The 20,958-nt window shown below is 56.1% G+C and overlaps 1 protein-coding gene across 3 annotated transcripts; it reads right to left on the bottom strand.

Annotated features, from left to right (window-relative positions):
• Window positions 1-12,471: 12,471 nt before the first annotated feature.
• LOC141953106 (glutamine synthetase) lies at window positions 12,472-20,307 on the bottom strand. Of its 3 annotated transcripts, none has more exons than XM_074891417.1 (7): window positions 20,266-20,307; window positions 19,899-20,074; window positions 19,165-19,326; window positions 17,292-17,438; window positions 16,282-16,409; window positions 14,615-14,814; window positions 12,472-14,352 (listed from the first exon to the last, which is right to left on the bottom strand). In XM_074891417.1, the coding sequence occupies exons 2-7, from the start codon at window positions 20,062-20,064 to the stop codon at window positions 14,031-14,033; spliced, it is 1,125 nt and encodes a 374-aa protein (XP_074747518.1). In that variant the 5' UTR covers window positions 20,065-20,074; window positions 20,266-20,307; the 3' UTR covers window positions 12,472-14,030. The 3 variants fall into 3 exon arrangements, with proteins under 3 accessions (XP_074747518.1, XP_074747517.1, XP_074747516.1); XM_074891416.1 differs by lacking the exon at window positions 20,266-20,307 and having other exon boundaries at window positions 12,472-13,819; window positions 14,022-14,352; window positions 19,899-20,103; XM_074891415.1 differs by lacking the exon at window positions 20,266-20,307 and having other exon boundaries at window positions 19,899-20,103.
• Between the last annotated feature and the right edge of the window lie 651 nt (window positions 20,308-20,958).

Raw genomic sequence — 20,958 nt, 5'->3', positions numbered from 1 at the left:
GTCCAGCCTGTGCTGTGGGGGACGGAGCTGGCTGTGGGGTTGAGCTGTGAGGGAAATGGCAGCTTGTGGGTTCGTCCTGTGCTGTGGGGGACGTTGCTGGCTGTGGGGCAGGGCTGTGAGGGAAGGAGCCGGCTGCCCCAGCGTGGGGACATCTTGCCTCCTGGTGCTCCCTGCTCCCTCTGATCTGACCTCCTCCCTGTAAGTCTCCCAGCCCAGCTGTCACCTCTCCCCCCTCCTATTTTTATAACCCCGATTGCTTTAAGTGTCCAGTGAGAGGCAAATACAGGGGACCCGATGGTGGCCTGGGACTGGGGCTGAGGGGTAAATGATGGCCCTGCGGATCAGCGGGTGAAAGCGTCCGACCCAACCGGGGCGTCCGAGGAACGTGGGGGCTGAGCAACAGGCTTCCCTCCACCACACTTGCCGTGTACCCCCTCACGCTGTGTGATTGAATAAAAACCATCCGTAAAGCCCACACCGAAGGCAGCGCTGGGGAAAGGCACCTCCTGGCGAGGCCTCCCGGCCGCTGGCAGGCAGGCTGCCTACACAGGCAGAATGAATAAGTACAGCCCAGGCTGTTTATCTGCAGAGCAAACCCAGCCCGGACCCGGCTGGACAGACAGATGTCCTCCACAGACCTGCGGTGACACCAGCCTGGGCACGCGGGGCTGCGGGACCCTCCCTGCTGCCTTAGGGTGGGTGTCACAATGTGAAACCCCTCACAAAGCACCGCAGGAGTTTGTGTACTCCCAGCGCCCAGGGCTCCTGCTGGGGAGCCCTCCCAGGCCCTCGCTCCTCCCGTGTTTAACAGCTACCTCTTGTTTCCAGCTTGCATGTAGTCACAGGCAACGTACACCCCTACCGGTCTTGTGCCAAGGCTTTCAGCAGCACATCTCCTCCCATGGGGTGTACCCTGGGATACGTCCATACACCACTCTCCTTGTGCTGCCCTTAGCTTTTGTTTTGTCAGGCTCCGCACGCCGGTTTCCTCCAGCCTCTTTTTTTGTCAGACGAGCCTGCAGCCCCTTTCATCAGTCTCTGCAGCCCCTGTTTAGCTCTGCCAGCAAAACCAAACAACCTGGGGGGGGAAGCACCCTGTGCTACAGCAGATTTTACTGAACCCCCTTCCCCCAAGGAAAGTGGCTGAAGACTCAGGGCTTTGGGCACTGTTGGGGCCACCCCATTTGGGCCAGCACCACCACCCTCACCCCAGAGGGACACCGCACGCGTGACAACACAGGGTGAAAAAAAACCCCTTCGCCAAAACCAAGCCCCTCATGCTGCACCACAGCTCTCCCGCCGCAAAGAGATTTATGCGCCTTGGTTGCAGAAAAGTTAATTTTAAGCACGGCGAAGTTGCACGCCCAAGGTCACAACGTGAATAGAAAGGATTCCTGCGCCAGGAGCTGAACAAAGGCGCCCGGGCTCCGGCCGTGGCTGTGCACGCTGTGGCACAGCTACAGTACTGCAAGACAGGCGCCGTGTGCTTAGACACAAATACGGGAGCCCTTCTCGTGACATGGCCGGCAGCGATGCCACAGCATTAATCCATCCCCAGACCATGGCTACACCGTGCGTAGCAGTTTGTAAGACGTTACTAGATGGGTATAATTTGATTTGATGCCTGCGGTGCCAGGGCACCTGGTGTTCCCTGTACAGACCCGGCAGTGCTGAGTTCAGGAAGATTTTACTCACTGGAGTCAAATGTGGGTTTGCATTCCTGCCTCCCTGCTCATCTGCATGTGCCCCAGAGTCACCCCTGTTATCTAATTGTGTGCCAATTCACCAGCGCTGAAATTCAGAGCAGGTAAAATAAAGCTAAGGATATTTGGTAAACTGCAAAAGATTCACTTTCCTGCTATTTTGGACTATTGTTTTGCTTTACAAAAATTGTTTTGGAGGGTTCGTTGCAGTGGTGGGAGATCTCACTTCCTCTGGGTTCTGTTTGCTCTCCCTTCCTCCTTTTTCCCTTATTAAAAGGAGAATTTAAAAAGAGAGAAAAGAAAAACAAATGTCAACCCCATTTTTAGGATAAAATTTTCCTTTCACATGTCATCACATTCCTCTAACATCAAGGAACATGAAATTTCTTGACAAAGTTATTAAAAAAACACCATTTATCAATAAAACACCCCCACTGGCACCTGAGCCGTGCTCTGCCCACGGCACAGAGGAGCTTCGACCACGGGCCCTGGGAGAGCGGCTGTGAGGGCAAATATGCCCACGGAGGGATCAGCTGGAGCTGCAGGCCCTGTACTACCTATATGTGGATTGGTTTAGATATGCAAAAGGCTTCATGATTAAGTCTTAGGCATTGTCTTGTGACTCAGATCTGTTCCTCTCTTGCCCTTCCAGATGTTGTCCTGTAGTGACACGGACGAGGCACAGCCCCACCTGACTGTGCCTCAGTTTCCCCCGTGCTGGACACGATCATCTCATCCCGGTGGGGCTGAGCTGAGCAAGGGACTGGGGAGTCCTCAGGGGAGAGGCACCACGGAAATGCGCGAGAATACCTGAGCCATGAGTGATACAGGGTTTAATGATGTGAACACTTTTGGGTGAGGCAGCAGCACGGTGCCCCTGGGGCGATTTGTAGTCTGCAAGGTCATTTCCACTCTGTCGCTTCAGGGTACGTGGCTGCTGGGGAGACAGGCCAGCCTCGCAGGGTGCTGCCCCACAGCCTGGGGACACTCCTAGCCTCTCCTGCTCTCCACCCCCTCTGTTACAAGATGAGGAGTCTCCTCTCAACCCAGGAGTCTTCTCACTTTTGCTCTTCCAACCTCTCCCCCATCCTGCTGGGGGGGAGCAAGTGACTGACAGGGTGGGGGCTTCGCTGCTGGCCGGCTCAGCCCACCACAGCCCGAAGGTCAGGCCCCGGCGCGGCTGGGATGGAGGAAGAGATAAAGCAGTGGAGCAGCACGGCCAAGGAAGTTGGCCATTAGGTTTCTTAAGCTTCCCTTGGACTAAAGCACACACGTGTGAACAGCGCACCCATGGGGGGCCCAGTGCTGTTATACTGTATATACCACCGATAACTGCTTTATTTAACTGTGCATGTATATAAAATCCATAATACTGATCTATTTATATTACACTTATGTTTATTACCTTTCCAAATCACTTCCCTTTTTCACTCAGTACCTCACTGCTTCTCAGCTGATCAGTCAACCACGTCATCTGATACTAACAGCAACAATTACTCATTTGTTTGGGACTGACACCTTTCTCCAGTTGTACACAGTATTTTTAAGTCCCAACTTCCTGCACAGCTGCCCTCTCCTCGGCAGGAGGCCACAGCCCAGGTGCCCCATCTCCCTTCCATGGGCTCACGGGCTCGGCTGTGGGCCACCGGGCAGCTCGCAGGCAGCTTCCCTGAGAGCACATGGTGGCATTGGAGCTGAGTGTCCCACCTGTGGTGCATGAAACTCCAGGCTCTCGATGTCCTGGGGCTCTGCAGCAGTTCCCAGCCACTCCTGGAATTGCGTCTCCCTGATACACCCCATGGCTGCACCAAGCCTTCCAGACAGGAGGGCCACCAGCCCCCCCGCAGCCCCACTGCTGGGGTCAGTGAGAAGAGAGTAGTAAGTGATCAGGGGCCCTGCGAGGGGGCCAGGCTCCATCCCACAGATGCTTCATGACCTTGTATCCTGAGACAGTGTACCAGGCCACATTCAGGGAGTGAGGAAAAAAAAAATAATCTAAGGGGCTGTAATAGCATAATAAATATCATCTGCTTACCCTCATACTGTGTGCCTGATTAAAGAATGTATTGGCTGAGGCGTCTCTACCAGAGAGACGAGACTACCCTTCAACGGACAAAAACCCCCTGCCACGTCCCTTGGCAGTTTGCTTCTGCTGCTCATCCCTTTTGCTGCTAACGTGCATGCCTGCTTTTTAGTCCGACTTTGGCGGGTTTCAGCTTCAGTTCTTGTTCTGTCTTCCTCTGACATTAAAGAGTCCTTTAGTGTCAAGTAATTTCTCCTTGTGATGGTACTTACACACCAAAATCAAGACACCTCTCAATTTCCTTGATAAACTGAGCAATTTGAGCTCTTCAAGTCTCTCCCTGTAAAGCATTTTCTCCAGCCTTAGTGTTATTGTGCTGGCTTGTGTCTATGCAAGCCCACGTACTGGCATTTGTGTGTGGATGGAAATCTGCGTGCAGGAGCAGTCTCCCATGTACAGACACGTGTGCATACAGGAATTGATGCATTAGAGAGTATTTATCCCCAAATGCACACAGAGGTACACACAAGCCCTTTAGCTCACATCACTAGAGACCAGACAAGCATCCATGGGTAGCACATAGAAGCTCTTGGCCTGATTTCACACCCCACACCCCCCCCACACCCCAGCGTTAACCCTCACCCCTGGGGGAAGGGGCTGGTTCAGGGCCATCCCTCCTAAACCACTTCCTCCCTTTTAATCTTTGCAGAAGCCGTGGAGAAAGGTGAGGGCAGAGAGAGTGAGCCCCCAGCTGAGCCGCTGCGGTGCTGTGACCCAGCTGGCACCCATCCCCTTCACGGGGTGCTATTGCTTTAATTAGTTAATGCCCAGCCAGCACCTGGCAAGCCTCACTAGAAAATCCTTGGAGAGAGGCAAGGCATTAATTACTATTATTATAATTCTAATGGCGCTGCCTGGATTTCTGATCTCCTCCTTTGCTGGAAGAGCCTCTGTTGCTCCGTGTGGGACTGGGGAGGAGGGTGGCGTGGTGGGACGCCTGGCCTCCCTTCCCCACGGGGTTCAGCATCCGCGCACGGGCAGAGTGGGGACAGCGGTTATTTTGCACTCGCCTACAGGCTCTGGGAATAAAAATCATCAAGACACCCCCCAACCCTCCACGCAGCTCAGGTGGAGGTGTCTGGGGAGAGGAGATCATGCACCAAGGGTCATGTCAGTGACCCAGCTTGAGAGTCCTGGGGTGGGGGCACCCCGCAACACCCATGCTCCTCTCCCACACCTGGCTGCCTTTGCCAACTCACAGAGAATCCACTCCCTCCCTCAGCACACATCTCCCCTCCCTGCTGCAGAGAGAAACACTTCATTTTCCTGCTCATCATCAGTCACTCCATGTGTCCAGAGCAAAAAATATCAATCTCCAGCAAGGATAAACATGTCCCAGCAGCTGCTCCCGCAGGAGCACAGACATAAACCCTCTTGGCACATGCTGGAGTTGAATGCCTGAGCCAAACCATGGCTGGGTGCAGGGACAGACACATCTAGAGGACCAAGGTTCAGGGTGGCATGTACACCCCCCCCTCCCACCTGCTGCTGCAAGAGGCTCCAGTGGGTGAGCAGCCCAATACCTGGTGATACAGCTCAGGGTCCCCTTCTGAACAAAACCACACCTCCATAGCATAAGGCTAGCCTAAGTGCAGAACGCCTTCCCCATCACCCTGGGTAAGGGACAGGATGTCACCCCAGCAGTGCTGACCCCAAGGACACCCCATGGCGTGGACCAGAAAGCCATCCAGACCCAGGCGTGCAGGGGAAGGAGTTAATCTCTCAGCCTAAGCTGCTGCTAGAGCAGCACTCTGCCCGAGGGCACATCAGCCACTGAACATTTTTCTTCCTGAAGTAATGCTTTCCAAAAGAGTTTGCTGGCTGGCTGCATGATGGGTGGATGCTGGGTGGAAAAGCACGGGGACATGGGCATCCCCCACCACCACACCTTGCTGTTCCTAGCCCCGCTCATCCCAGCTCCTCAGCCCCTGCCCACAGCGGGGCTGCCCCGGGATTGTCCCTCATCGGCTGTTTCCCTTTCCCCAGTCATTGTTGATTTGGTTTTCCATGACCTAATACACGAGACTCGAAGGTCGCTGGTCTGAGGCCAGCCAGGCTTGTCACGCGGCAGGTGAGTCACATCTGACAAACCTGCCTTCGTCAGAGCAGGAGCCATCGTTAAAAAGTCCTCCACTGCCACGACATGAGCCATGCCTGCCACAGCCACGCATCGACACAGTGCTGCTCACACGAGGAGCTGGTGGAGGCTCTGCCCATGCTAGAACCACGTGCTGGGCATCTCCTACCAGCCCCTGATGCTGCCAGCTGAGCTGGTGGCAAGCAAAGCAGTTGAAAGTGGATCTACAACCCATTTTCATCAAGTGACCAGGCAAGGATGATGCTTGTGCAGGCAGTTGCTTTGTGGCTCTTGTATTGGGCCAGTTGGCAAAATCAAGCCCACCATGCCCAGGGGGACACAAGCAGAGGACAGAGCAGCTCACGATGGGTTCTAGGAGCAGCTCCTGGGACACTGCTCCTGCCAGCAACCCCCAGCTCTCTGCACAGAGGATAACTGCCTAGCCCACTGACACAGTGACAGAAAAAAAATACACATGGTCTTGGTGTGGTCCAGGGCTGGCCCTGAGTACAGAACTGCCCAGGGGAAGCAATCAGCACGCGCGACCACGGGGTAAGTGAAGGCAAAAAGCTGTCAGTACGTCCTCGCTGCTCTGCCTGCCTCCACACCTCTCATGCTGGTGGGAGCTGAGAGTGATGAGCTGCTGTGTGTCCATGTGCACTCCTGCCACACTGCCTCTGTGGGGGAAGCCTGACAAGCTACAGTCACCCAGTTTACCCAGTGAGACAGTGTGAGCTGAGGCCACTGTGCCACTCCAGGGACCTGTTCTGACACAGGGTCCCAAAGGGGCTGAGGCAAGCAGCATGTCAGAGGCAGTGGCAAGAGCCTCCAGCGCCCAGGGGAGGTACAAGGGTGCAGCCTGGCAGGAAAGAGGCAGAGAAACATCCAGCGGGTGCAGCCGGGAAGGCAGAGCACACGCCTTGGAGAGCCGCACATGGGCTTTTACCCATTAAACTGAAAGCCAAGAGCAGATCAGTGTGTTACAACAGCACGACTAGTCAGAAAGCACAGAAAGGCAGCTCAGGGCAGACCAGCAGCGAGCTGTGTACAAGACCTGATAGCCTTTCCCTTCCCCAAAAGGTTGGGAAGGCAGGAGAAGGACATGTTAGGTACTGAAGAGCTGGTGTAACAAGCCATGGGACCCTTGTCTGAGGACAAGGAGGGAAAAGACATGGTATGCCTGATTTAATACAGCCAGGATGACTGTTAGCAGCATGCTTCAGTTCCCTGTGAACATGTGGGTGAGGTGGAAACATCCCAGGCACACAGTGTGGGTCGATGTCCTGGATTAAGCTCCATGGAGAAGACAGTCATCCTAGCTAAATCTCCCCAGATTGATCTTATTTCACCATTCTCCTTGAGGCTGGAGTTTGCCTTACAGATCAGCTGCTGCCAAATCTGTCAAAACTACTTTTACTTTCCCTGAACTACATCACAGCTGTATTTCCCCATCCTCCCTGTATCTTGTAAGCTTGAGATGGTTTAGGATGAAACCAGTTCTTTCACTTGAAGCTCTGTTTCCCAACAGCACCCATCACCTTTGCACACTCCTCCCATGGACAAACATTCCAAGCCCAGCCCTATCTACAGATATTTGTACAGTGTCCTCCTAAAACCTGCCTTGCATTGACAATTCAGCCACTGAAAAAACCTACTGTGATGTGAATCAAAGCTGACGACTGCATTTGATTTGTGTTATCACAGTTATCAGGCTAGAGCAGCACCAGAAGAAATCGTTTCATTTGGGTTTGAATTATCTCTCCACCAGACACCTGCCTGACTACAGCACAGCTACAGCTCAACCTGTCCCTCCTTCTCTGAGCAAGCTCTGCCATTGTAATTTCACCACTTGCCTTCCATGCTACAACATAAACACCTGCAGGATCTGCAAAGAGCTTAAATTAAATGGGCTTGAAAAAGAGAGGTGTTACAGCAATTGTGTCTCATTGTCCTCTGCAAGACACGTTCCTGCTTGTGGCACCCCATCACTGGCATCACTTCTCAGCAGCTGCAGGAAGTAAAGATTGAAGAAGAAATTAAATTGCCCAGACCCAGTTTGCCACAGCTTGTCCCCATGCACAGTCAGGGGACTTCTCTGGTGTCAACACTCTGGGGGGTCCAAGTTTCTTCTCTCCCAGCTCCTCATGCGGGTGCCTGTGCACAAGGTATCGCCCTGGGGAGCTGACCCTGCTCTGGAAACGTGGCTGTCTCAGTGTCACAACACAGCCCTGCAGGGACTGTCACTGTGGCAATGTAGAGCACACACCTCCTACCTCAAGGGTCACCAGAGGAAATTTAGCCTCTCAAGCCTGGCAACTGCCAAAGCCGCATTGTAGCGACCTTTAACCAAACAGAAGCACAGTGACACTTCAAAAGGCAGCACAACAGAGATGGATACCAGTGAGGAATCTGGTCCTGCACTCAGAAATGCAAAGTCTGCATCCTGCCACCAGCAGTGCCTGAGAAATCAGCTGCAGCTTCACAGCTCAACCGCTCCTGCACAGTTTAACGTGCCACCTCCCTCCTCTACGCTATGCACCCCAGCTGTGGGTACCACCAGCTCCACGGACCTCGCGCTGAAGAAGCATTGTCAAGCACTGCAAGGAGCACCGCAGAGGAGATTGTCCTACCCCATCCCAGCAGACACCACCCTGTAACACCTACACCCCATAGACCCTCTCTCCTAACACTGTATTTTCCCCTGTAGTCCTTTGTACACCCCCTCACCACCACCCATCAGGGCACAGCAAGGGCCAAGGCTCCCAAAGATCCAGGAAGTCTGAAGACACACCACAGCTACAGGGCAGTCTCATCAGCAAGGGCCCCATCCCTCTTCTCTCAAGCATGGCAGATCCAGAGATGTACAAACAGGAGTCCAGACCATCAGAAAAGTTCCCTACAATGAGGCAGGTCTAAAATCAAGCCAGAAAAATCAACCTGCAGTTCAGGATCAGTGGGTGTAATAGGGTGAGACACAGCCTGGTGATCTTCTGGTAGGTCTACAGTGATAAGACAGATCAAGCTGGGAAATTTGTCCATGGGTTAAGGCCTGGATGACCAACACTGGAGACCAAGACTCCTTAATATAACTTAGACAATGATGGCCCTGGCAGAGCTTAAATGGACTTCCCAGGGCCATGGGCTGGGGCTCCAGGTCAGGCTGATCTGGAGCCTTTTAGTGCCCTGACACCCTGTACAGCTCCTGTCCCCCACCCATCTCCCATGCAGCCCCCAGGCTGCAGCTGGTAGGGTGCTTTTGATAGCTTCTCTGGCCCTGCTCACCCATCACTAGGACTGGGTGCTCGGGAGGGGTGCTTGGTGCTGGGGTGAGCAGAGGTGGCTGCTGCAGGTCATTAAGGACTCGTTTGTGGAGGGTGGTCTAGGGACACCTAAGAGAACTGGATTCTTTGCAGACCTTCCTCAGGCCAACCATCAAACCGCTGCTGCGGGCGTCATGGCACTGCTCTACAAAAAACTCTTGTCGGTGCAAAGCAGCAGCCCCTGCTGCACAGGGAGCACCGAGGCAGACCCTGCCCTGACCTCACTGGGGCACTGGGGACTCTGCCCATCCCAGCATGGCTGAGATGAGCAGGGACAGTGCAACCCTGTGGGGGCTGATGGGGACATGGGGCTGATCTGCTCTGCACCGTTCCAGCCTCTGCTGCCTTCTCTCCCAGGAGCAGGAGGGCAGACCCTTTGGCTCCTCTTACACCCAGGTGCAAGCCCCAACTTACCCCCAACCACTCCCCATGAAGTCATTCACCCCCAGGGCCCCTACAAACAACCCCCCAGACCCTGGATGCTGCCACAGGGCATCGCATTGCTCATGAGTGCTCGGCTTTGCACCCTTGAGACACAACACAGGTGGGAGGTGTAATTGAAGCTGCTGGGCCCATCTAACCCCTCGAGACTAAATCCCCCTTGATTTGTGGATGAGGCAAATGACCATCTACTCCCAGTGCCCTGCCATGGTAACGGTCTTTCCTGGAAAGTCTAATTGCTGTATCTTCCCAGCAGTGAGCGAGCAGCAGGTTTCTGGCAGCCAGCATGACCCTGTTCCCGCACAGCACCTGTGACCGAGCCCCACTCTCGGATGTGGAGAGGGTTTTTAGCAGCGGCAATGCCATGTGGGTTGGTCACATAGATGAGAAAACCCATCGTGCATTGCCAGGTTACCGGCTGCATTATCATCTCAGCAAGACGCTGCTGTCACCTGAGGTGTCCCCGGGGACCCCCTGAACAGCACCCCTGGAGCTGAGGTTGGGCTGCTGGGGGTCTTTCATCCCATACTTTTAGGGACCAAACTGAGCTGAAAGCAGCTGGCTGCAAACCCAGCACCAGTCTGGTGGAGGTTGACCGCTGACCTGCCAGCCCGGCTCCCTGTGAGCGAGGCTCTGTCCAGCAGAGCCATGCGGGGCTAGTGGGGGGGCAGGAGCAAGCACCCCCCGGCAAACCTCTCCCTAACATTTCTCCTGGCACGTGGGGTGCTGCTGCATGATGCCTGTCCCCCTCCAGCTGCGGCTGCATTTCGACAGCAGCGAATTGCTGGTAATGAGCCATATCTCTCTACGAGCTGAGAGCCTTTGAGATCAAAGATGCTCTTACACAAAACCAAAATATGATCACTGGCCTTTAAAAGCCAGACTAAGCTTCTGAGCGAAAAAAATTCAATTTTCTGTAGATCTAATTCAAAACCATTTTAATGCTCATTAAGATAGAGAGACCCAAGCAGATTGTGCAGGCTGGAAGACAGGGAGGGGAAAAAAGAAGTTATTATTGACATTTTAGTTTAGGTCTTTATTCTACCCAGAGCTCCCCACTTCTGGCCAGCGGCTTTGAGTAATGCTATTGTTAGCACCAGAGTTGTAATTCTAATGTCCTTTTTATAACTGTCTTGGAAAAAAACCAAAAAGCTGAAGGCTTTGACTGAATTCAAAGTAATGGAATTTACAGTGATGAAAAGAGAGCTGAAGACAGAGAAACCTGCAAGCCCCAGCGCTGTCACTCCCTATCATGGGATGGTCATGATGCTCGCCTGCCCTGGGTGTTCCCCTCTGCAGCACCTTCCCGGGGTGCTCAGTGGTGGGGGACGAAGGAAGGGACCGCAGCGGACCCCTGGTCCTCGTGTGTCCCGGCCTGGCAGCCCACCGGAGCCGTCTGCCGGAGCCATCATCTGTCTGCTGGGTCACAGCCCTGGGCAGCACCCAGCTCCGTGTCTCCAGCCGAGGGGTGGGATGGGGTGGGAAAGAGCCCAACGCAGTATTTGTTGGCCACTGTCTGTGAGTACGTGTGTGGAAATGCAAGATTTGGTAAAGGCGGGTGCGTCTGTCCAGCAGGTGAGGGTGTAGGGTGGTCCTGGGGGGTGAGCACGGTCAGAGCCTAAAAAAAAGGAGCTTGTGTTGAAGAGCTTCCCGGCATCGCCCACCCAACGCTCTTTTAGCAACAGGGCTTTTGTCGGCCGTCGCCTCCACAGTCTCCCAGCAAAACCCCGGGGGAAGCGGGGCAAAGCCCTGGGCTGCAGGGCCGGCCCGAGCCCCCCCGCTGCCGGCGGGCGCTGCTCCGTGTTATGTGTGGCTGCGCCTGCGGAGGGCAGCAAACCCCCAAGAAGCGTCTCCAGACCCCAAAGCACCGTCCTGCTCCCCAGCCCCAGGACCTGCTGCCCCCTCAGGCTGCTCAGGATGCGGCCCGGCCCCAGCCAGGAGCCCCAGCGAGGGGCCGCGCTGGATCATCGCCCCCCACCCACCCCAGCACCGGCTCCTTGGGGTGCTCCGTCGGGAAAGCCCCGGGTAACAATTACCCAAATTGCAGCACCCCCGTTCTGTGGTGGATTCCACCTGGGGTCCCGGCCCCGCTTCCACCCATCACGGTCCGGCGCAGAGCACTGGGTGATGCTGGGTGCGTCCTCTCTGCACTGTCCAACCATTGCGTGGGGACGGGGACACTGTCCCCCTGCCATGCCCTCAAGCCCCGGCCCGAGGGCTGGCTCCATCCCCAACACCAGCTCTGCTGGCTGAACCCAACAACCCACCTTCTGCAGAAGCAGGCACACTGAAATTGTAAGAAAAACTCTTGTGGGAATTTCCTGGTGTCCTTGTTTCCCCGGTGCTGCCGGCCCTGTGGGTGGTAATCACTCCTGCTTTAGGAAAAGAAAAACCTTGACATATGGTTTCTGGCCTATTTTGACCTCAAAAAGTACAAGCAAGATCTGTGTTTTGGCAAAGGACAGCATGAGAGCGTCCAAGCATGCAGCAGCTCCAGCCTGTGGGGACCGGCAGGCAGCATCCCCAGCGAACAGTGGCCAGGGCTGATCCCAGCTCAGGGAAAAGCCCCAGCTGTGGCTTTGGGTAAGTCCCTGGATCTCTTCTGGAGCTTCACTGTCCTCTGCTGAAGAGGAGAGTCCCCTGTCAGAGAGGAATCACCGGGTGAGACCCAGGAACAGGTACAAAGTGTCTGGATCTACCACGGTGCTGTGTCCGGCCAAAGATGTTTGCACGTTGGCAATGCAGGTTCACACGATTCCACAAATTTAGCAAGGGCTGTAGAGCACTGCATGATGAAAGCTGAAGTTCCTTAAGCCACTGGTACAGTCAGGGAAACAAACATGAGTATCTGCTCCAGATTTAGCTCTTTATTGATTTTCCAGCTGCATTCAGCAGTCGCTGTCCCAGAGCTCAAATTACCCATTAAAGACATCATAGAAATGAGAGGAAAACAAGACAGTATTGTGGTTTTGATGAAAAACTTTAAGAATCCTGAACAGCAATTTCTGGAAGGAAAATTTGTCCTTCTTAGGGTGGGGACCAGGTTATATTTATTCTTGAACAGCTCAGAGACACCAAGGGTTCCTGGCTGCTCATGGTCTGGGGCCCAGCCATCTCCCCAGCTCCCGCTGCCTCCGCTCCCTGCTCCGCTGGCAGCACCGCGACCTGCAGGAGGGACTCAGAGTCCTCCATTTCAGCTTGTCACCTGCGTCGCATTCAAAGATAAACATAAACCCAGTTTCAAAATCCCCATGACTGCACCGGAGTGGACATGATGTCCTCTGCCTGTTCATGCTGCTGCTTCCCCTCACCCACTGATGACTGCAGCTGGGTCACATCCTGCAGGTCTGTCCCAGCGACCTGAACCTGCCTGTCCAAGGTGTCCCTGGGGCCAGAGCGCTGTCCCCTGTGCTTGCATCCAGCTCCTCCCCACAGGACCCCAAGGGCCTGCCCACTGGAGATGCTGTTGACACCCCATCTACGTAAAACCTGGGGGTTTTACTCTGTGAACAAAATCTATGACCCCCCACCTTGTAAAGAGACTCCAACCCAAGGAGCTGCACCGTGTCCCTGCGGCTCGGCAAGGCATCACCCAGGGGTGCAGCAGGGGGATGTCCCCAGGCTCCCCTCCCTCACCCAAAGGTGTCCCTGGAGAGGAGGGCTGCTGCTCGCTGTGCCCAGCGCTGGGCCGGCTTTGCTGACTCAGCGGCACACACCCTGTGTAAACGCCCGCCAGCTGCTGCCCCAGCCACTGTTTGCTCAGCCCGCGCTGCTCTGTTTGCCTTTCGGGGGATCACGATGGAAGGAGATGGCCTTTCGGCTGCCGGCAAATGGGGCAAGGCAGCTCCAGCACCTGCCCCAAGGATCCTCCAGCATCTCCACTCCTCCAGCCCCTGCTCAGGGCTGGTGCAGGCTGCTCAGTGACTGCAGCCCATCAGCAAGAGCCAAATTAAATTCTGTATGGACCTCTAGAAGCTACAGAAAAATGCATCCGCCGCAGCCAGCTGCCATGCAGCCGGGAAAATTATTTATTAGCATTTCCTTGCAACAGAGATGTGGAAAAAAAAGCACCCGCCCTCCCCAGGTGTGAACAGCAGCAGCTGCAGCTTCCACGTAGGGATCTATGTACATCACAGTGTAAAGTCCATTGGGAAAATATTCAATCCAAGTTTTAAAAAAACTCCCCATGTATAACCTAAAACCAGGAACCAGAAAAAAAGTGGATGAGAAAATAGGTTGGGCCTCTCCCTCTTACTATAAAATATATATATTTCTAAGGCAACGTTTCACAAAACCAGAAGCAAGGTTCCTAAAGAGTCTCAGCTTGCAGCCGAGGACACCGCACAGGCACAAATCCCACGTGAGAAGCTAGTGTAGAAATGAAAACTTCCACCCACCCCGCAGCCTCAGTGGCCAGCATAGTCCTTGGTCTCCACCCCGGTCTCGTTGAGCACCGTTGTCCTCATGATGGCCTCAGTGACTGCGTAGGGGTCGCAGTTGGCCGCCGGCCGCCGATCCTCGAAGTAGCCGTAGCCGTCTTGGCCGACCTGGCGTGGGATGCGGATGCTGGCGCCTTGGTTGGCCACGCCGGCGGAGAACTCGAAGATGTTGGATGTCTCGTGGTGGCCAGTGAGCCGCCGGGAGTTGTCCCTGCCGCCCCGTGGGTCGTAGACGCAGATGTGGTAGTCGTGCCGCTTGCTCAGCTTCTCAATCGCAGCTTCGATGTGTCTGTGGGAGAGGAGAAAGGGGGTGGGTTTGTCAGTAGGTCCATGTAGGGGGTGTTCCCATGGCCAGGAAGGATGTCACCCCCTCCTCCTGTGCAGGGACAAGGACAGCCCAGGGGACACTCTCATATGACCAGCTACTATTAAAATCAAATGAGCTGGGACAGCCCCAGGTATGAAGACACATGCGCTACGGGGAGCTGCCACGTGGCCAAGGACATGTCAAACCTCCTGGGTGCATTGCAGGGAACCCCCCCAGGACTCACTTGAGACCCCCTTCTCTCCGCATCTCCTCAGTGCTGTAATTGGTGTGACACCCGGCGCCGTTCCAGTTACCGGTCATCGGTTTGGGGTCCAGAGTAGCCACAACCCCGAAGTCCTCGCAGACACGGTGGAGGATGAACCGAGCCATCCAGAGGTGATCCCCCATCTCGATGCCTTCACATGGGCCCACCTGGAATTCCCACTGGAAGGGGCAAGTGGATGTGCCAGTGAGGATGGGCAGGTTTGTGTCTCCCCAGCCATCACACCCCTGCCACCCCCCAGCAAGGCCTGCCAGCCTGGGGTACAGCTGAGCTTTATCCCTTGGGAATCAGCAGCAGGGATGGGGAGCATTGAGTTAAGCAACAGGACAGCTTTGGCATGCAAAAAAAGGGGAATAAACTGCTTATGGCTAAATAGAGTAAACCAGAGGGTTTTTAATCAAAACGGAGGTAAATAAGCACTAGGCCTGCCTTTGAGGCTGGTGCTGGAGCTGCTGGCGTGCAGGATCCCCCAACCCACACTGCAAACAGGGCAGGGGACTAACGAGGAGCCTGTTAGTCCCTCCCGGGGCTGCTTCCTCCCCAGCCGCAGCCAGGGTTGCGCCACCCACGGTGACTAAGCGGAGGGTGACGCATTTAAGGCTGCTGGCATGGCCTGGCTGAGACTGAGCCCAGGATGCAGAAAGCAGCCAAGAAGGACCCTGAAAAAGTCAGGGCAAACAGCAGGGTCGTTAAAAGTCCTGCCTCAGCTGCACCACAGATAAGCCCCCTGCTTATCGCGGCCACATCAGCAGCAGGAGAGTCAGCGATTCGCAGACTGCAGGGCCAAACGGCCGTCGATCAGTCTGGCCACCCGCCTAATGCAATCAGGGACTCCCTCTGGTTAACTCCTAAATAAACCCAAATCCCTCCCAACCGCTCCCCAAGGCCATGTACCACTCGAGCTTCCCAGCTCCTGGCACAGAGGAGCAGGACGCAGACACCCGTCGCTCCACATTCTGCTCCCGCAGCCCATCCCGGCTCCACGGGGGAAGGAAAGCACAGGGGAGCACCCAGCCCCACATGGGCTGCCAGAGCTCAGGCTGAGCTGCGCAAGGAGCTTGTCTGCAGTTTTGCTTGGTTGCGATTTTGCTTGCCTGCCCCAAAAAGTGGGGATTTGCATGCCAGGGTGAGTTAGGAGAAAATCAAAAATGTACATTTTCATCCTAGCAGTGCAATTCACAGAATCCCAGAATCCTCTAGGTTGGAAAAGACCTTGAAGCTCCTCCAGTCCAACCATGAACCTCACCCTGACCGTTCCCAACTCCACCAGATCCCTCAGCGCTGGGTCAACCCGACTCTTCAACCCCTCCAGGGATGGGGACTCCCCCCCTGCCCTGGGCAGCCCATTCCAACGCCCAACAACCCCTTCTGCAAAGAAATCCTTCCTAAGAGCCAGTCTGACCCTGCCCTGGCGCAGCTTGAGGCCATTCCCTCTTGTCCTGGCGCTGGTTCCTTGGCTCAAGAGACTCATCCCCACCTCTCTGCACCCTCCCATCTAGACAAAACCGATGTGGCAGTCACTGGATTTGGGATCCCAGAGGAGCTGGGAGTTGCTGGGTTATTCCAGCCTCACAGTAACTTGTATTCATCACTGGAAACAGGGGCTGTGCGGGGCCATGCCCACGTACCTGGGAGGGCATCACCTCTGCATTGGTGCCACAGATCTTCACTCCCGCGTAGAGACATGCCTTGTAGTGGGACTCCACGATATCACGCCCGTACACCTTATCTGCTCCAACCCCACAGTAATAGGGGCCTGGAAAGGAAAGGAGTTACCACCCAAGTAAAGTTTTTGGGAGCAACAACAGCACTGCAGCACAATCCCACCACTTCCAAGTACCAGCCATCATCTGCAGAGGATTTGTGGGAATTAAATGGTGTTGCCCTCCATGGTGCATTGAGCAAACGACCCCTACTCCAGGACCAACAGTGTGAGCAATTCATCTGTGCAACCTCAGCCTTATCTAGGCAGCTAAACAGGACTTGTAATGCATCAACTGGGAGGTGGCCAAGAGATAAGGAAAGCTTGGCTTGGTCTGCCCCGAGGCACCACACTGACCCTCTGAGCACATCAAGCGTCCGAGATTGTTCTGACAACAGCCGACATTGTTCATGGCTAGAAAATCACCTTGATTTTATACAACTCTTCCTCATTCAAGCAGGTCAGACGAAGATCTTCGCCCCGCCTGGGGGAAGGGAGATGTTGAAAGCGGCCAGTCCCCACAGAAGGCTGATTAAGTCAGGTTGGGAAACCCCTGGCCCTCTCCCAGGAGGCAGCTGAGGTGCTGGGGCTCGCTGCACGCTGCAGGAGGGCACAATGTGCCGGCTCTTTCCCAAACAGCCACGGGAAGGAGGGTTTTTTTTTCTAGCCCTTGCCAAACAAGTCGTGCAGCTGAGCTGTTTGTGCAACCCGAGTCTGGCAGAGCAGCACTGCCGGCCGGCTCACGTGAGCCAGGGGCACCCGGCGCTCTTGGCAAACAGCTTCTGACCTCATCCCAGCTCCTGCCCAGTGTCAGCTGCGATGGGAAAGCTGCACCCGAGGTTGGGGATGGGATGCCTGCTGTCAGGCAGCACCCCCAAAGCAGCAGGGTGGGAGCCGAGGGGAGCGTTTGGCTTGAGGGAGGGAGGGAGCACTTACCCTGCGGGCCAGGGAAGCCGTTGTCGGGCCAGCCGTAGGGGTGGCCGTTGACGCCCAGCAGTGTGTATTCCTGCTCCATCCCGAACCAGGGGTGGCTGTCCTTAACCAAGTCCATGACTTTCTTGCACGTGTGTCTCAGGTTGGTCTCTGGGAGCAGAGAGGTCCAGGTTAGACCCATGCCGTGGGCAGGCGCCCGCCATGCTCCGCTCCATCCCGCTCAGAGGTCGAGACTCCGCCACTGCCAAGCGCTTCCCACAGAAGCCTTAAGGAAACTGGTGAGTGGATCCTCCCTTCCTGCGACACGCTTTGCTCACCAGTTTCCTCCTTGCAGAGGTATCCCATCGCCACAGCATCAGGCCACAGGCCAAGGAGGTTTAATTAGCCTATTCCCCAAACCACCACCGGTGGTACATGAACATCCACCTCCTACACACTGAGACACCAGGAGCCATACCCCAGCCCCATCCTACAGGCGTCCGGCAGATCTGGGAACAGGGACTAAACATCTCCCATCACTACTTCACCCCCACTCTCTTTCTACCAGCCTCAGCTTAATTATCCTTATCTCTCTCCTGCTCTATGTATTTGGCTGGCATCCAGGCTGGCTGGGTCTGCCTTGGCCCTTTGTGGTGGCAGGGTGCTCAGGGCAACCAGAGCTTTACCAGGAAGATACAGATATCAGAGAACCATCCTGACAAGGGACAATATGCCAGGCAAGAGGAGTGAGAGTTTGGACTGAAACAGCAGGGCTGAAAAACTTGTCACAGGGACAGGCAGCAAATTCTACCTTTAAATTGCAATAAAAGACCCCAGAGCAGCTATGATAAAGCCCAGGATGTGGGGCTGGAGAGGAGCAGTGACATCTCCCTTGTGCTGATGGGGGAAGTGGGGAAGGCACTTCCCCCCCCAGAGCCCACACAGCCCTTAACATCCACACAGACCCACCCTGGGAAGAGCGGGAGGGTGCATCCGCCTCATCTGTGGGGCTTTGGGCTGAGCTCTCTGCCCCAGCAACAGCCCCAGGAGCTCCAGGGCCAGGGGCTCTCATTACAAACTGCTCCGGCAGCCGAGTAGCTGCTGGGCAGGAATCTCAACCAAGACACTTCCCCCGCGGCTGAAAGGCACGACGCTGTCTGAAGAGGAACCAGCCCCGTCTTTCACCATCGCTGCCCGCAGCCTCTCCTCTCCCAGCAGATGTGTGCATCACCCTGCACATACCATCTCCCTCCCCCCACACAGCCAGCGGGAACGTGGCCCCACTTTTCTGGCAAATAACCAGTTATTTTCCAGCAAATAATCACTCTGGGAGCCCTGTGGTGTGTCCCTGCAAACCAGCTCCCCCTCCTCTGGGGCTTTATCAGACGGACAGGACAGACACCAGGACTACAGACTTCTCCCTGCAGCAATAAAACCGAGTGCCGGTGCGCTCTGGTGTCACCCCGAGCCAGCCCGCACCGCCCCAGCACCTTCTCCCTCCTTTTCTGCAGCCGTCCATCAGCGAGGAGAGCGGCCACGAACCTGGCACATTAACCCCCCTGCCACTTCCAGCTCCAGCTCTCCGTGGTAACCCCGCAGCCCGGGGGCTGGGTGCGCTCGGGCTCAAAAACAGGGCGATGCCTTCGGCGCGCTTGAGTTGGCAAGCGCCTCAAGCTCCACGTCTCGCTGCTCTTCTCACCCTGCGCCGCTAAAACAGGTTCCCACAAACAATGGTTGCCACCAGCGCTTGAATTTCAGAGCCTTGGGCCAAGTGCTCAGTGCTGAATTGCTCCCTTGTGCCAGCAGTCCAGAGCGAGCAGCCCCTTGGAGAGACAACTCCTTAAATAATAAAGGGGTGACCTTCAGAAGCCAGGGGGTGCATGCCGGAGGTGCTCACCTGCGGGTTTCCTGTTGTACTTCAACACTTCGCAGAGCACCAGCTTGTTGGGGTCCAGGCAAAAAGGGTCCCTGAACATGCGGACGGGCACCAGGAACATGTCACTGTTGGAGCCCTCCGCCTGCGCCGTGCTGGAGCCATCGAAATTCCACTCGGGGACATCTGCAAGGCAGGAGAGGGACAGAGAGAGGAGTGGGATTGAGAAAAGATATCTCGTAAGGATCGTGCCAAGTGCTGGTGGCTTAGACCTGGGATGGAGCGCCCAGAGGGCACTGAGTGCCACGGAACGATGGCCACAAAGGTTTTCTTGCACATCTGCAGAGCCCAGTGGTGCTCCCCAAGCACTAGTGTGTTCACCCCCCGCCCCCCCCCCCCCCCCAGCACCATCGAGGCACAGGCAGGATCAGCCCTGGCCACTTCACCTCCCTGTGCCAAACCCCACCTGGATGCCGACACATCTCTATGCCTGTTTGCCTGGTGGACAGGGGCGAGGATCTCGTTCTCCCCTTCCCACCCAGTGCTAATGACAGAGATTACGGATTAAGCAAACCACAGGCCGGATATTTACCCTGCCGCTTGATAGAACTCCACAGAACAACTGCAGCGGGTATCACCAGCGCCACGCAACCAGGGAGAGCAAGTGCCAACTCCCACCGCCCTGAACACCCCAGAACTTTTCCCTGGCGCTTCTCGGGGCCCTCCACCACACCAACCATCACCCAGAGCAGCATTACCTTCGATGCTCTTGGGCTCCTTGTCGAGGGTCCTGCTCTTGCAGCGCACGCCCTCGCCGCTGCCGTCGATCCAGACGTAGGTGACCTGCACCAAGCCATCCTGGGGCAGCCTCACGTACTGCTCCCGCACCAGCTTGTTCAGCCTGGAGCTGTGCGACACCGACATGGCAACGGCCCTGCGACAGCACACAGGTGAGCGCGGCATCACCCCCGGCCCATTTCCTCCCGCTTATTTTAAAAAGCAACATCCCCCCGCCCCCCCCCCCCCCAAAAAAAAATCCACCCCAGGGCCCACCTAGCCCTGCCGCCCCCTCCCCACCGCAGAGTGTGCCCCCGCGGGACTCGAACCCTCGTCCCCGCCGCTCACCGGCCCCAGCGCTGCCCGCGGCCGCGCCCGCCGCGCTTTATACGCGCCCGAGGCCGCCCCGCACGGGGAGGCGGTGCGGGGCGGCTCCGCCCCGGGGCGGCTGCGGCAGCGCGCCGGGCCCCAGCCCCCCCCCCCGAGAGATACCGAGTTTTCTTTCTTATTAAAATCGTACTTACTAAAAACAACAGCTAGCATATTGTTAAAATATCACTTTGTTAATAAATAACAAGTTATTGGCTAAAAATAACAAGTATTACTCATTGAAAATAATACTATTTACCATCTCCTGCCCCTCGCTGCATGTGTCCTCCCTCCCGGCACTTTGCTGTTGTGGGGTTCCCCTCTGCCATGCGAGCGGGTGTTCTGCCCCCCAGCCCTGCTACGGCGCTGTGGGGTGCGGAGGGGTGAGGCTGGCACCGTGCGCTCCCCCCGGGCACCCCAAAAGCCTCGCTGGGACCATGCCCTGCGGTGGGGCGATTCCTGGGAACGGATCCGGGTGCCTGGCTGGCCCTGTGGACACGGGCACCCCAATCCCAGGGGACACAGGCACACAGATGCCCGGCAGCCCTAACACCACCCCTGTCCCCCCCCCGCCTGCCCTGGGCCCCCCAAGGACAGCTCCTGCCCACGGGGCTGCCAGGCTGCGTTTGCCTCCCGGGTGTCGGTGCTTTGAAGGAACGAAGGGCTGAGGGC

This window comes from Strix uralensis, chromosome 21, assembly GCF_047716275.1.
Source record: "Strix uralensis isolate ZFMK-TIS-50842 chromosome 21, bStrUra1, whole genome shotgun sequence".
Taxonomy (NCBI): domain Eukaryota; kingdom Metazoa; phylum Chordata; class Aves; order Strigiformes; family Strigidae; genus Strix; species Strix uralensis.
This window is presented reverse-complemented; position numbering and strand designations above follow the sequence as displayed.